The sequence below is a fragment of the Amblyomma maculatum genome, chromosome 1, assembly GCF_055883805.1.
Source record: "Amblyomma maculatum isolate TAMU_Amacu chromosome 1, ASM5588380v1, whole genome shotgun sequence".
In the NCBI taxonomy this organism is placed as follows: domain Eukaryota; kingdom Metazoa; phylum Arthropoda; class Arachnida; order Ixodida; family Ixodidae; genus Amblyomma; species Amblyomma maculatum.
The window spans coordinates 79,375,552-79,387,660 of record NC_139344.1 but is presented as its reverse complement, the minus strand read 5'-3'; the positions used below and the strand labels follow the sequence as shown (position 1 = coordinate 79,387,660).

General features: G+C 45.2%; 1 protein-coding gene across 1 annotated transcript in view; it reads left to right on the top strand.

Annotated features, from left to right (window-relative positions):
• Positions 1 to 12,109, top strand: part of LOC146202872 (uncharacterized) — an 83,468-nt gene that overhangs the window by 50,661 nt on the left and 20,698 nt on the right. Inside the window, exons 31-33 of the mRNA XM_084588414.1 lie at positions 2,300 to 2,426; positions 4,417 to 4,596; positions 5,558 to 5,608. Coding sequence (XP_084444540.1) covers positions 2,300 to 2,426; positions 4,417 to 4,596; positions 5,558 to 5,608 — 358 coding nt within the window. The remainder of the gene's footprint in view (positions 1 to 2,299; positions 2,427 to 4,416; positions 4,597 to 5,557; positions 5,609 to 12,109) is intronic.

Sequence of the window (12,109 nt, the reverse complement as noted above, 5' to 3'; positions counted from 1 at the left end):
CTCGGTATATTGTCGTTTGAGAGGCTTAAATACCTTTATTAGCGCCCGTTTTAGTGGTAATGCCATCGGAACAGCATTGCGTGATCGTGGACTGCACAAACAATCAAATAAATCGCAAGATGATTGCCGAGAGCTTGTGCGGGAAGCATGCATCGACAGCCCGAGTTCGACAGCCCGGCTGTGATATGCTTCTGCTTCACCGCTTTCCAGTCTATTCTGATTTAATTAGCCCATGAACGTTTTATGTAAGCCAGATAGACTTACTACCAATGACGAACACACGAATATGATGCCCATTTCACTTCCTCCGCCGCAGTAACCACGCGAACCGCGCAGGCCGTGCCTCCCGCAAGCCCTCCGCACCAACGATATACGGTGGATCTCTTCCGCCTACGCAAGAAGAGCGTGCTAAAATCTGTTCTTCACTTAAACAATAAGACGAAGCAAAAAAAATATCTCTCTTGCGGATTTCTGACCCATACCATGTTATTGATAATTGCAATACGAATAAGTTAGCAACACATTGCCGCATGGTGCGGCGCGTGGCTCATCGTCTGCACGCTGGATCCGCTGCTAATGCGTCACCAAAATTTACATCTTTCTTTTACTGATACAATGGGATCGGCAATCAGAGAGACCATTTACTCTAGCGCTGAGCAATTACAAATTGCGCCGTCGGATGTGCCTTCGATGCGAAACAATTTAGGCCTAGTAACGACTAGGGAGTAGCGCTCGACGAGAGTGCCGCCGTCCGCCGCGCCAGCGGGCGGCGCCGCTTTGTAAGCGCTGCTGTATGTGCTGCGAATTTGTCGTCTTCGTTCATGGTGCAGCTGAGAACGCACGTTTTTCGACGTTTTTCTCAACAATACGTCGTGCAAACGATGCTGCTACGACGTACGGGACGGGGGTATACGATGTTGCGCCGCGGTAAAGTCTACCATCCGCGGTTGCGGATGGTACTTTAGACCACGACCTCGTATAGAGGAGGTCGTGCTTTAGACACTACTTATTTTATGTGCTGGTCTTGAACCGTGGTTTAGCTTGAAAGTATACATTGTTGAAGCAGGACAGCTCGATCGTATATCGAAACGAGTCACACTTCACGTTAAATCAATGCGGCGATAACTGGAAAGCATCTTTCGTAGTATCTGCATTCCGCGTTCGGTAGATGCCCGTACGGTTTATTCGCTGTGTGTTTGTGTGTATAAGTTATCATTGCGATTATAAAATACAATTTAAAATAATGTATCGTGAAAGATCCAACAGATACATCCTCACTGCGGAAGTGGAGCGCAGTCCTTCGTAGTCACCCCGGCCGCTAGTGCTGTTTCCAATAGCTGCCGCCATGTCAAACGGATGGTATACGGTTTGCTGGCGCCCTCAAACAAAGCACAAATAGCACCAAGGTGTCGGATAGCTTTCACGAGCACCGCGAAACAGCATTTTTACACTGCCGCACCGCAGCATCAACACGCACAGCACAGCCCAAGATGGCTTCAAGAGGAGCCGCAGCGGACTTTTCCAATTTGGCTCATACGAGGCGCCACCATCAAACTAAGATGGCTGCGCCCTGGCATCGAAACTGTTGCGCCGCGTCGGCGTCTTAGCCAATGAGAATGCGGAACGGCCTCACAGCTGCAGCCAATAGAGATTAGCGTGTATCTTGCGGTTGTCACTGGGCAATGCTGTACCACGACCGGTCTCGAGGGAAAGCGAGAGAGAAGCGCGCTCTTCCTCTAGACCGGCCATGGCTGTATACAAGCGCGTGTTACTCCGGACTGAGTCCGCGTAATGGTGGCATGTCGCTCGCACACGCTCAAAGCTCAAAATTCGGAATCTCTCCCCTAGCGTCAGTTGCTCCTCGGGTGCTCCTTCGACCTCGGCTCCAAGCCTAGCTCCGCGCCGCTCGATGATAAGAACCACTGCAGATGGTCTGCAGAGAGCTCAGGACGTGGCTGCGCTGCGCTTTTGATTGGCGTTGCTGTGGATGAAGCCGGGCCCTCTGGTGCTGCGGCGTAAGCAGCGCCACGCACCTACTTCTCATTTGATTAACCATGCAAATCAACTTTTTTTTTTTTTGCGCTTTTAATTTCGAACCGCGCAACGTTATGGCCGCTGCTGCAATACAGGGTTGCCGCCCGCTAAACCTGATAGGGGTCTATATGCGTGTCTGATGTCCACTTGCGCACTTCGACCAGCTGTACTCTCGACAGCGACACAAAAGTGCATTTGCCTTTCGTGCACACACCGTTCACTGTTACTATCAAGCCTTGTTACTAAAGCTAATCCCGCTATGCAGGGCGACCCGGGTTTCGACGGACTCCCAGGCCCCGCTGGGCCTGCTGGTCCACCGGGACTGCCAGGGTCTCCGGGTCCGGACGGCAAGCCTGGACTCAAGGGACCGACAGGAGAGCCTGGATACCCCGGTATTTGCCATCTTAAAGAAAAACACTTAGGCTTCACGGCATGGCTGCGCCACCGACTGGAAGCGTATATGCTGTATATGCTGCGCTGTATGTAGCTTCCGAGCTAACATTAGCCAAGGATTAAAAAATGAAACATTTGAGATATGCCAGAAAAACCACTTGCACACAGCTACCAGCCATCTGGCGCACCACAGGCAATATTTTTTTGCAATTAACTAATTAGTAATTAAGATAATTTTCTAATTTATGAAATATTGCCTTTGGACAATAAATGTGATTTACAAAGTTAGAGAGCGCCTCTTGAAACCCTCGTTCCATTTATTTCCGATAAGGAAAACCTCACGTGTATCGTTATTCCAAGCTCTAAAGAAAGCCTGCGGAATAAAATTTAAAAAATATCGCGTGACTAGCGCCTTTGTGCACCGCCATTGTGGCGCCCTCAATCGTAGTTTGAGTGAACGAAATTAGCTGCAGCCTTGACTCAACAACCCTGTCCCAGCGGTGGGCTGATACGTTGGCGATGGTTGGAGCCAGTGCGGTGAGCTCCCTGCGACTTGCACCGTCCCGTGCGCCGACTGCCTGAAGCGGACGAAGAAACCATCGCAGACATATCGGCCTGCCGCGGCGATGCGGTCGTGGAGCCAAGGCCTCAGCTGATTTCATTCACTGAAAACCAGGTTGGGAGCAGCAAGATTGTGGCGCACGAAAGCGCCAGTCACGTGATATTTTTTGTATTTCGCGGGCTTTCTTCAGAGTTTGGAAACACGATACATGTGAGGCTTTCTTTATAGAAAATGAGTTAAGTGGGGGTTTTAGAAGGTGCTGTCTAACTTTGCAAATCCATTTATTGTCTAAAGGCAATAGTTAGTAAATTGTAAAAATTATCTTAATTACTAATTAGTTAATTGGAAAACAAACAATTCTCTCTAGTGCGCCAAATGTCTGTCAACAAGTATACAAGTGGTTTCTCTGGCCTACCTCAAATTTTTCATTTTTTAAACCTTGGCTAAAGTTAGCTTGGACACCCCACACAGGGCGCTTAGCTTGACAAGACTGGAAAGGATATGCCCAGTGCAGCTTGCTGCAGGTCGCCTCGTCCCACCACCTGAAATATTTCTCCCTTACTTTACTCCCGCTACGATGGAGGCTCTGGAGGTGCCGTCTTTTGAGAGCTTAAGGTCGCTGGTTAGCAAATCCGGCATAGTTGTGCATAGCAATGCTTGCTTTATGGGAACAAAAATTTTCCGACAGTGCCTGCTACGCAAATTGGGCCAAATTAAAATCTGAAGGGTGACGTGATTACGGGGGGTTCACCGAATAAAACCGCCAAATCATCGTCATTTCGCGCCAATACGATAGCAACACGTAAGCCTCAAGGCAGAGCTTCGCTACGGAAGTGGCCAAAATTGTGTCCTATGAGCGGCAAATCATTGATCTGTTTCATTAACTGTAGTTCATTTAAAAGACCGATGCAATCTTTAGTTTCCATCGTGGCCGGGGCCATGACGACAGCTTATCGATGAAGGCTTAATGCGTGTTTGCCAGTGTTCTGATACTTTGGTGCGCGTTAAAAAGCTCCAAGTGTGTATGGCTAAAATTAATTCAAACCGCTTCCGCTATGACGCGCCTCACAACCCCTTCTTCAGTTTTGCCACACACGCATCAGTTATCGTGTGAGTCAAGAAAAACCGATTTAAAGCAAAATAAACAGCCAACACTGTGTGTTGCGATGAACTGAGAGCGGGTCGACACTGGAATACCGCGTACACCAACGCCCATTGCGCTCCGTTGAGAGTGAGCAACCGTAGCGGCAAGCACAAACTATAAAAAGAGCTTAGTAAGTACAGACGCGAGTGATGCACATAAAAGAAAAATAACATAAAAAGGAAGTGGAGCGATGTAATTCAGCATTGTATTGTTAAAGCGCCTGTCTGGATAACAATGCGCTGGAGCGTGTCATCGCGGGCTTGAAACAAGACGCGCTCTGCAGGTCTTTCGACGTTTGAAATCAGCAAGGGAGACAAGGGAGAACCAGGTGTGCCAGGACTCCCCGGATCGCGCGGCGCTCCTGGGGACGACGGCTTCCCCGGCTTGAAAGGCCTGAAGGGTCAAGTCGGAGATTCTGGTTACGACGGCCCACCGGGATCCGCGGGGCGACCTGGACCCAAAGGTGGGTTTCACGTCGGCCATTTTATCTTTGGAAATAAACGAATGTCATTCACTCATTCACCTCCCATATGCACACACATAACCCGCGTCAGATCCCGTCTATATTGTATACTGCAGTTTTGTCTATCGTTTCTGGAAGACGCACCCCACCTTGCAGCCAGTGCAGTTGGAAGTTAATGCGTTAACCGCGCTATACGATCCAGATACTTCTTCTGAATAAATGAACATAAAAAGGACGCTCTGAGCATATTTCGAACATGGTTGCCTTGTGGGGTTTTTCTTAGGTTACCTGTAATTTCGGTTCGTGTAGAAATTCTGTCACGTACATATTCCATCCAGCACATTTCTGGCAAAATATGACACTGACAGTTTTTTAAGGCCCAAAGCAAAGACAGAATCGGAGGAAAACTGTAAAGACAGCCTACGTTGTTACATTCCCCCTTCCCTTTGCCCCAATGAAGGGTAACCAATCGGAGCATCCTTCTGGTTAGCCTCTCTGCGTTTCTTGAAGTTTCTTCGTCGAAAAAAACAGACATTCTTTTCCTTCATAGTTTTCCCCTAGAGGAAGCTTGCATCGCGTGGTTCTTCCAGTGCCTTTGTAATTGCGCTTAAAGTTTTTTTCTATGAGCTGCGACACCACTGTGTCTTGACACATGCATGCTGCTGGAAAGCAAATGACGTTTGTTCGCCAATCGAATGCACTTGTTTGTGCAGTAAATTTTTTACTTCCTCCACATCGATAATTTTACATCAGGGGATCCCCTAAAATGGAATTCAGGATGTAAGGATGCCATTAAAAAAAAAGGGTGAAAGTACATGTATGCGCAGCTTATCCATTCACGCATAAGATTGGCCAAACGCGCATTACCAGCGGCTTCTTCTTCTGCTGTTTGACTGCGCATGTGGTAGGAGTGCACATTTACAAGTGCGTGTTTTTTTTTTTTTTTTTCAACCGGTTTCAGGCTACCCTGGGAACCCTGGACCACCTGGACCTGAAGGGGCACCCGCTTTCGGTATAGTAAAATAATATATATATATATATATATATATATATATATATATATATATATATAGCCTTTGGCAACATGTTTGCTTTGGTGAACTTGTCTGTGCGAATTAGCAAGCGTCGGCAACATCATCGACGACACGTTTCGCTCGCTCCCGGGGCGCGAAAAATTTTTCATCACTTATGTTTTTGTTTGTGAGGCAAAGGCGCTAAATACTGAATTTTTACCTGAGACTATCAGCAATATTTAAAAATAGGCTTTTTGAGTTGAAAGAGCGCTTTCTTCGGCACAGCATTGTCAGCGATGTATAGTTAATTGAAATACAGTGAAGGCATGCGAACAAGCAAGCTGGTTGTGAAATATGGCATAGTAAACTTTTTAACTACTAGCGTTAGGCTCCTTATTTACCGAGAGGCTTGTAGCCCTCTGTGACTAATTTCCATATCAGTTTCTAGAGCTTCGAAAATGTCATTCTCATCGCCGCTTAAGCGTAAGGAATTTCGGGGCCATACGAAAGAGAAAGCGAGACCGAGCGGCCAGAAACAACGCTATGGGCCTAGTGCGCTGGTATGGAGGCGCCACTGCTCCGGAACAAGTAGCGCCACCTCCCGCCGGCGCACCCATATGTGGTATGTCTGCTCGTCGGAGAGAGGCGGCGGAGTGAACGCGAAGTCTACTCTTCTCGGCAGAAACCTTGTGAGAAGAAAACTTTTGTCGGTCATTTCCTGCCTCGTGTCACACGCGTACATAACAGACACATGTACCATGTGTGTGTGTTGAAAAATAAGCCAAAAGCAAAGCGAAGAAAGCCGCTACCCATTCATGCCGTCTGGTAGAAGGCCGCCGGCGCTTTAGGCGCAGCGCAACGTCGGCGCGCGAGCGCGTCTGCTGGCGGCTCTATGGTTTTTTTTTTCCTTTGAAGTAGGAATTCGGAACCCGTACAATATGGCACTTTGAAAGGAAAGACATAAATAAAACAAAAACTAAGCCAGTGTGCAATGCGCAGCACTGGCTTTTCCCCTCGGTGGCAGTGTATGTGTAAACGGCATGCTAGACACCCCAGAAGCGACAGCCGAGAGCTGGGCTCCGTTGGTCAATAGAAAGGATCTTAAAAAAAAAAAAAAAAAAAAAAAAAAAAAAAGAAAAGAAAAAAAAAAAGTCACGTTTTCCATAGGTCGGGGCGAGCAGGCTGTATATGGAGATGTACCCTAAGGCGTCGGGCCTTGCGTGCACGTGCTTTTTCGGCGCTCGGCAGTTCTACCGTAATTTTTATTTTCTACTCGATGCGTCGAAGTAAGTGGTGACGGTTCAGTGCGCGGAAAAACAGCCATGGCTGAGCAAGCTCCACAGCGCGTGCTGTTCGGGGGATTTCGCGTGATCGGGAATGTTGAGACTTAATTTAAGAATAACTGCTTGGTGCGCGGTCAGAAACTGTACGAAGCCAGCATGTGCGTGGAGTGCGCGGGGAACTTCACGGTGCAGAAGGGCCCTCGGATATCTTCAGAAAATGCGCTAACGAAATGAAAACCGCCTTCTACGACGTCAGCTTGGAGGTACGTTTTATTCGGCCCTTTCGGCGTCTCTTCACCACATATGTAATTGAATTTTTTTGTATGTAGTTGTTGGCAAACCCACGCAATATCACGGATGCCAGTTGCATCTGCAAGGCCGGGTGCCAACTTAATGATGCGACACATCGCTCTCGTATAATTTCCAAGGAAACCGCAAAAAAAAACTTGATTTTCGATTGCCTCCCGACGGTTTTCTTTTATAACTATTATGACACCTATAAACACAACAGCAGATCGAGCTGTTAGTTTAAAAGGACGTTTTCTCTTTGCGGGGAGCCATGAACGTGTGTCAAGTCAGAAAGCGCGCACTCCTGCAATGTTGTTGTTGTTGTTGTTGTCCAAATAACTTATGGCACATACCCACAGAGGGGGATCGGCCAAGAATTGGGTAGCAAAGAATTTTTTTTTTAATATACTTGCATAAAAAGAAATATATATATATATATATATATATATATATATATATATATATATATATATATATATATATATATATATATATATATATATATATATATATATATATTAATAATAATTTGAGGGGTAGAGGAAACGAAACAAAATGGGAAATAAGTGAAATATAATATGAAAAGTGGTAACACTCACGGGAGATTGACACTATATTTGTAGGACAAGTGATGTTTAAATATTTAGCAAGGAAAACGATTTGAGTGCAGTAAAAAATTTTGCATGGCGGTAAAAATAGACCTGTGACTGTGCCCAAGGATGGTGGCGCCAAATGATAACAATGTCGGGCTGCTTAAACTAAGGCCAAGCTGTTGCAATGGCCTTTCCATCAACTGTTTTCTCAGCGTAGTAAAGCGGCGGCAAAACAATAAAAAGTGATCTAATGTTTCTTGTTCACCGCAAAATGCGCAGACGGGAGACATTGCTAAACCAGATCTGTGAAGATAGAAATTTAAAGGTGGGATGCGGCATCGCAGCCTTGTTAGTGAAATCTCAAGTTGCCGTGAATGACATAATTTTCTATTCCAAGAATAATTTAGATGCAGGTAGTCCTCAGATCTTAAAAGATGTCCGTTTTTCATATTTAATAGAACGTTTCTTCGAAACCTCGCTGCGGTGATGTACGCGGTCGCCGGAAGGATAGATAATACGGGGCCATTAAGGGACTCTTTTGCTAAATTGTCAGCATATTCATTTAAATCCACATTGCTGTGGCCTGGTACCCATACCATATGTACAATTTTCAAATGTTTTGGGATCAGGGAGACAAAGGTTTTTACTATTGCAGAATCCACCGACGAAGAGAGAGATGAACACAAGGATAGAGAGTCGGAAATTACTGCCACTTTAGAAAAAGAGGAGTCTAATTTACGTAGAGCGAGTACCACCGCCAGAAACTCCGCCTCAAAAATTGGGGTGAAGTCCGGAAGCCGGACAGAAAAAGACCAGTCTAAATGTGGACAATATATACCCACTCCCGCCTTTTCATTACTTTGAGATGCGTCAGTAGCTACAACTAAACTAGCAGAAAGACTTCTTAAATGATCTTCTAATAATCCGTTTAGAATAACGGATGATAAGTTTTTAGCATTATTCGGGAATATGTCGTCAAAGACAATTTTAATAGATGAACCGATGGATTGTATGGGTAGAATACTAGGAAGGGAAACATTTAAGGGGTCCAGCAAATTTTTGACCATAACAACCTGCGGGGTGTGAAATTTAGACCAATGGACACCGAAAAAGGAGGTCGGTTGACAGCAAAAAATAGACATAGATCGGTGAAACTCTGATTCATATATCCTTAAGTACGTCTGAACGGTTAGAATTTGTAATCTATATATCAAGGGTGGAATCCGGGCTTCAAGGTAGAGCACATTGTTGGCAACAAATTTTGGAAGTCCCATACACAAACGAAGCGCTTCTCGCTCCAAAAGAACAAGCGGTCGAATTTTATAAGCTGCTGATCCAGAAAACAAGACTGAACCGAACTCTAAAATTGGACGCACATACATAACATAAATCATTAAAAGGACATCTCTCCGCATTCCAGACCTGGGACGACTAATTCGGCGCAACATGCCCACGGCCCGAGCCCCTTTCGTAGCAATATGGTTAATGTGGGGCTGCCATGAAAGATTATCATCATAAGTGACCCCTAAATACTTTAATGATTTAACCTGTGGTATTATTTGTTGCTGATACATTACAGACAGACTTACAGAATCTTTTATATTAAATACGAGGACTGCGCTTTTGTTGACATTTAATGTGAGACGCGAGCCACACAACCAATTCTCAATAGAGTTTAGGTACGTTTGCAAGTGGAGATAAAGGGATTGAATATCCGATGCAGTTGCAAAAAACGCAATATCATCAGCATATACGTAAGTGCGAACGTCATGATTAACAGGTATTGAGCTGAGTAGTATATTGAAAAGGACTGGTGAAAGGACTGCTCCTTGCGGCACTCCCCTGGCTTGCTTATATCTGCCAGAATGGACGCCATTTAATGCACAGTAAAACTCTCGGTTTTGGAGGAATTCGGATATCCAGGCTACTAAATAATGTGGAAACTGAAGAGATTTTAATTTTTGCAATAGAATGCTATGCTCAACGCTATCATAGGCCTTGGCTATATCTAGCGTTATCAAGGCAGCGTGCATTTTTTGGCGCCGCGCTAGAAGAACTCGACTCTCGAGATCAGCATGCGCATTCCAGATGGAACACTTTTGACGGAAACCAATTTGGCAAGGACTGAGGATATTTTCTTTATTCATGAATTCCGAAACACGTATAAGTATGACTCTTTCAATTAATTTTACAATGTTTGATGTTAATGCAATTGCTCTTATATTATCAATAGACAAGGCACCGCCTTTATTCTTAAGTAAAGGAATTATTTTGGCAAGTTTCCATTCTGGGTGTATCCAAGCATGTTTAATGGAATAATTTACTAGCTCTAATAACGTCTGAGGTGACTCGTCAAAAAGAATTTTTAACATTTTTGAAGTTACTTTATCAGGACCGGGAGCAGCGGCTGGTAATCTCATAACTATTGGAGTAAGCTCAGAAACGGAAATTTGAGGATCATAATTAACAGGTTCCATTGGCATTACAGATATCGAGCCCGAAGGTAGTGCAGACGAGAAACGTTTCTCCAGTCCTTTGGCAATTTTTTCAATTGTGTCTATTGCTTCATGGGGAGTCAAAATAAAGGAATGTAGATTTTGTGCTTGCGGAATCTTTTTCCGCGAGCGTAAAAAACCAAAAAGTGCAGTTCGATTGCCTGATTTAGAGAGGAAATCAAAATGCTTTGCATCATACTCGTCCTTCGCTTTTGCAACTGTACGTTTAAATGTAGCTGCAATGAACTTGTAATCCTGCCAGTTTTTCGGGCACTGGTTGTGGAGAAGCTTTTTCCATGCCGCCTTTCTACGTCTGTAATCTCGGGAACAATCAGCATTCCACCAAACAGCTGAAGTATTCACCTTTGAGCTCCGTACCAAGATCTCAGACTTCTTACGGCAATCCTCAATCACCGAGCATAAGCGTTTTGATTTTTGTTCTTCATCCGTGTTAGTCAATGATTCAAGATTAGAGCGTAACGTTGACTGAAAGTTATTATAGTTGATAAATGACCTCAACTGAGAAGTCGCTGGAGTTACAGGGTGATTAACCTCAAACGCAATCGGTATGTGGTCACTAGAGGTGCCACAATCAAGTGTTGACCAATTATTAACGAAGAGACTGGGAGAGGTAAAAGTTAAATCTAACACAGATTGACTGTGTTTTCTTATAAAAGTGGCCGAACCCGAATTTCTACAGGAAAAGTTATTATTTGTTACCCAATCCCAAAGACGCTTTCCACAACTATCTGTCTTGTAGCCCCATGACACATGTCGTGCTTCTACGTCTTCTACGTCTTCTACGTCAGGCTAGGCTGCCCAAAAGCGAGCGCCGAGAACAGCTGGAAACTATCATTAGGAAGTCGTTAGAAAAAAAAAAAAAAAAAAAAGCTCCCGTTTGGGCAGGAAGGCTCCGCGCTCTCTACAACACAGGCCGTGTCCGAAGACCTGCCAGAGCTGGTTACAACTTTTAGTAGTTGTTGCAACTTTTAGAGCTCGAGTTGGGTCCAGAAGTAAAAAAAAAAAAAAAAAAAAAAAAAAAGACCTGTTTTTTGTGTGTGTGTGTTTTTCGCGTGCTGCGCGCTCGATACAAACAAACGATCGCTCGTGCATGCTTGAAAGAAACCTAGCGTCAAGTACTGTACAAAAAAAAAGAAAAGTGGGAAATGCGCAGCCGAAACGAAAAGCAATGGGTGCGATATGAGATTCGAAATGACTAAGTACAGGCCCTTGTTTCAGTCGGCGTTTATTTTTTTATTCTCACGGGGAACCAAATAGAAATCGGAACACAGCGTCGGCGCTACCCACGGTTGCGGATCCAGACAGCCGCCTTTTACAGCGGCGCCTCCCAGACGGCGCCACATGTTCGGCCAAAGCTGCAGCGCACCAGGCCCATAGCAAAGCTTGCGAGCGCACATTACGTAGCGGCGGGCCTACGAATTGCTCTCTGCTCGCGTGTCGCTTTCAGCAAGTGGCTCGAAAGGAGCGCGTGACACCCGCTCAATAAGAGATCGAGCGCGCTCACTTTACGTCAACGGGACAGGAGCAGTTCAGAACGCTAGCGGTGAGACGTGTCACCTCAGTCGGTTGAAAGCGGTTGCGAAAATCAATCTTTAAAAATTAATTGTAAATTACAGGGTCGACGCAGAATTTAACTAGAAAACACATGAAGACCGCTTCTACCAATCTGTTGGATTAGAGCGTCACCATGATTATCTTTCCAAGGCCGCTTTAAGCTGTATCCCACTAGACAAACATCACAGCGCGCAGAACGCAGAAAACGATACTTTATTTCTTTATTGATTTCTGCAAATTTTGTTTTTACCTTCACACAAATAAAA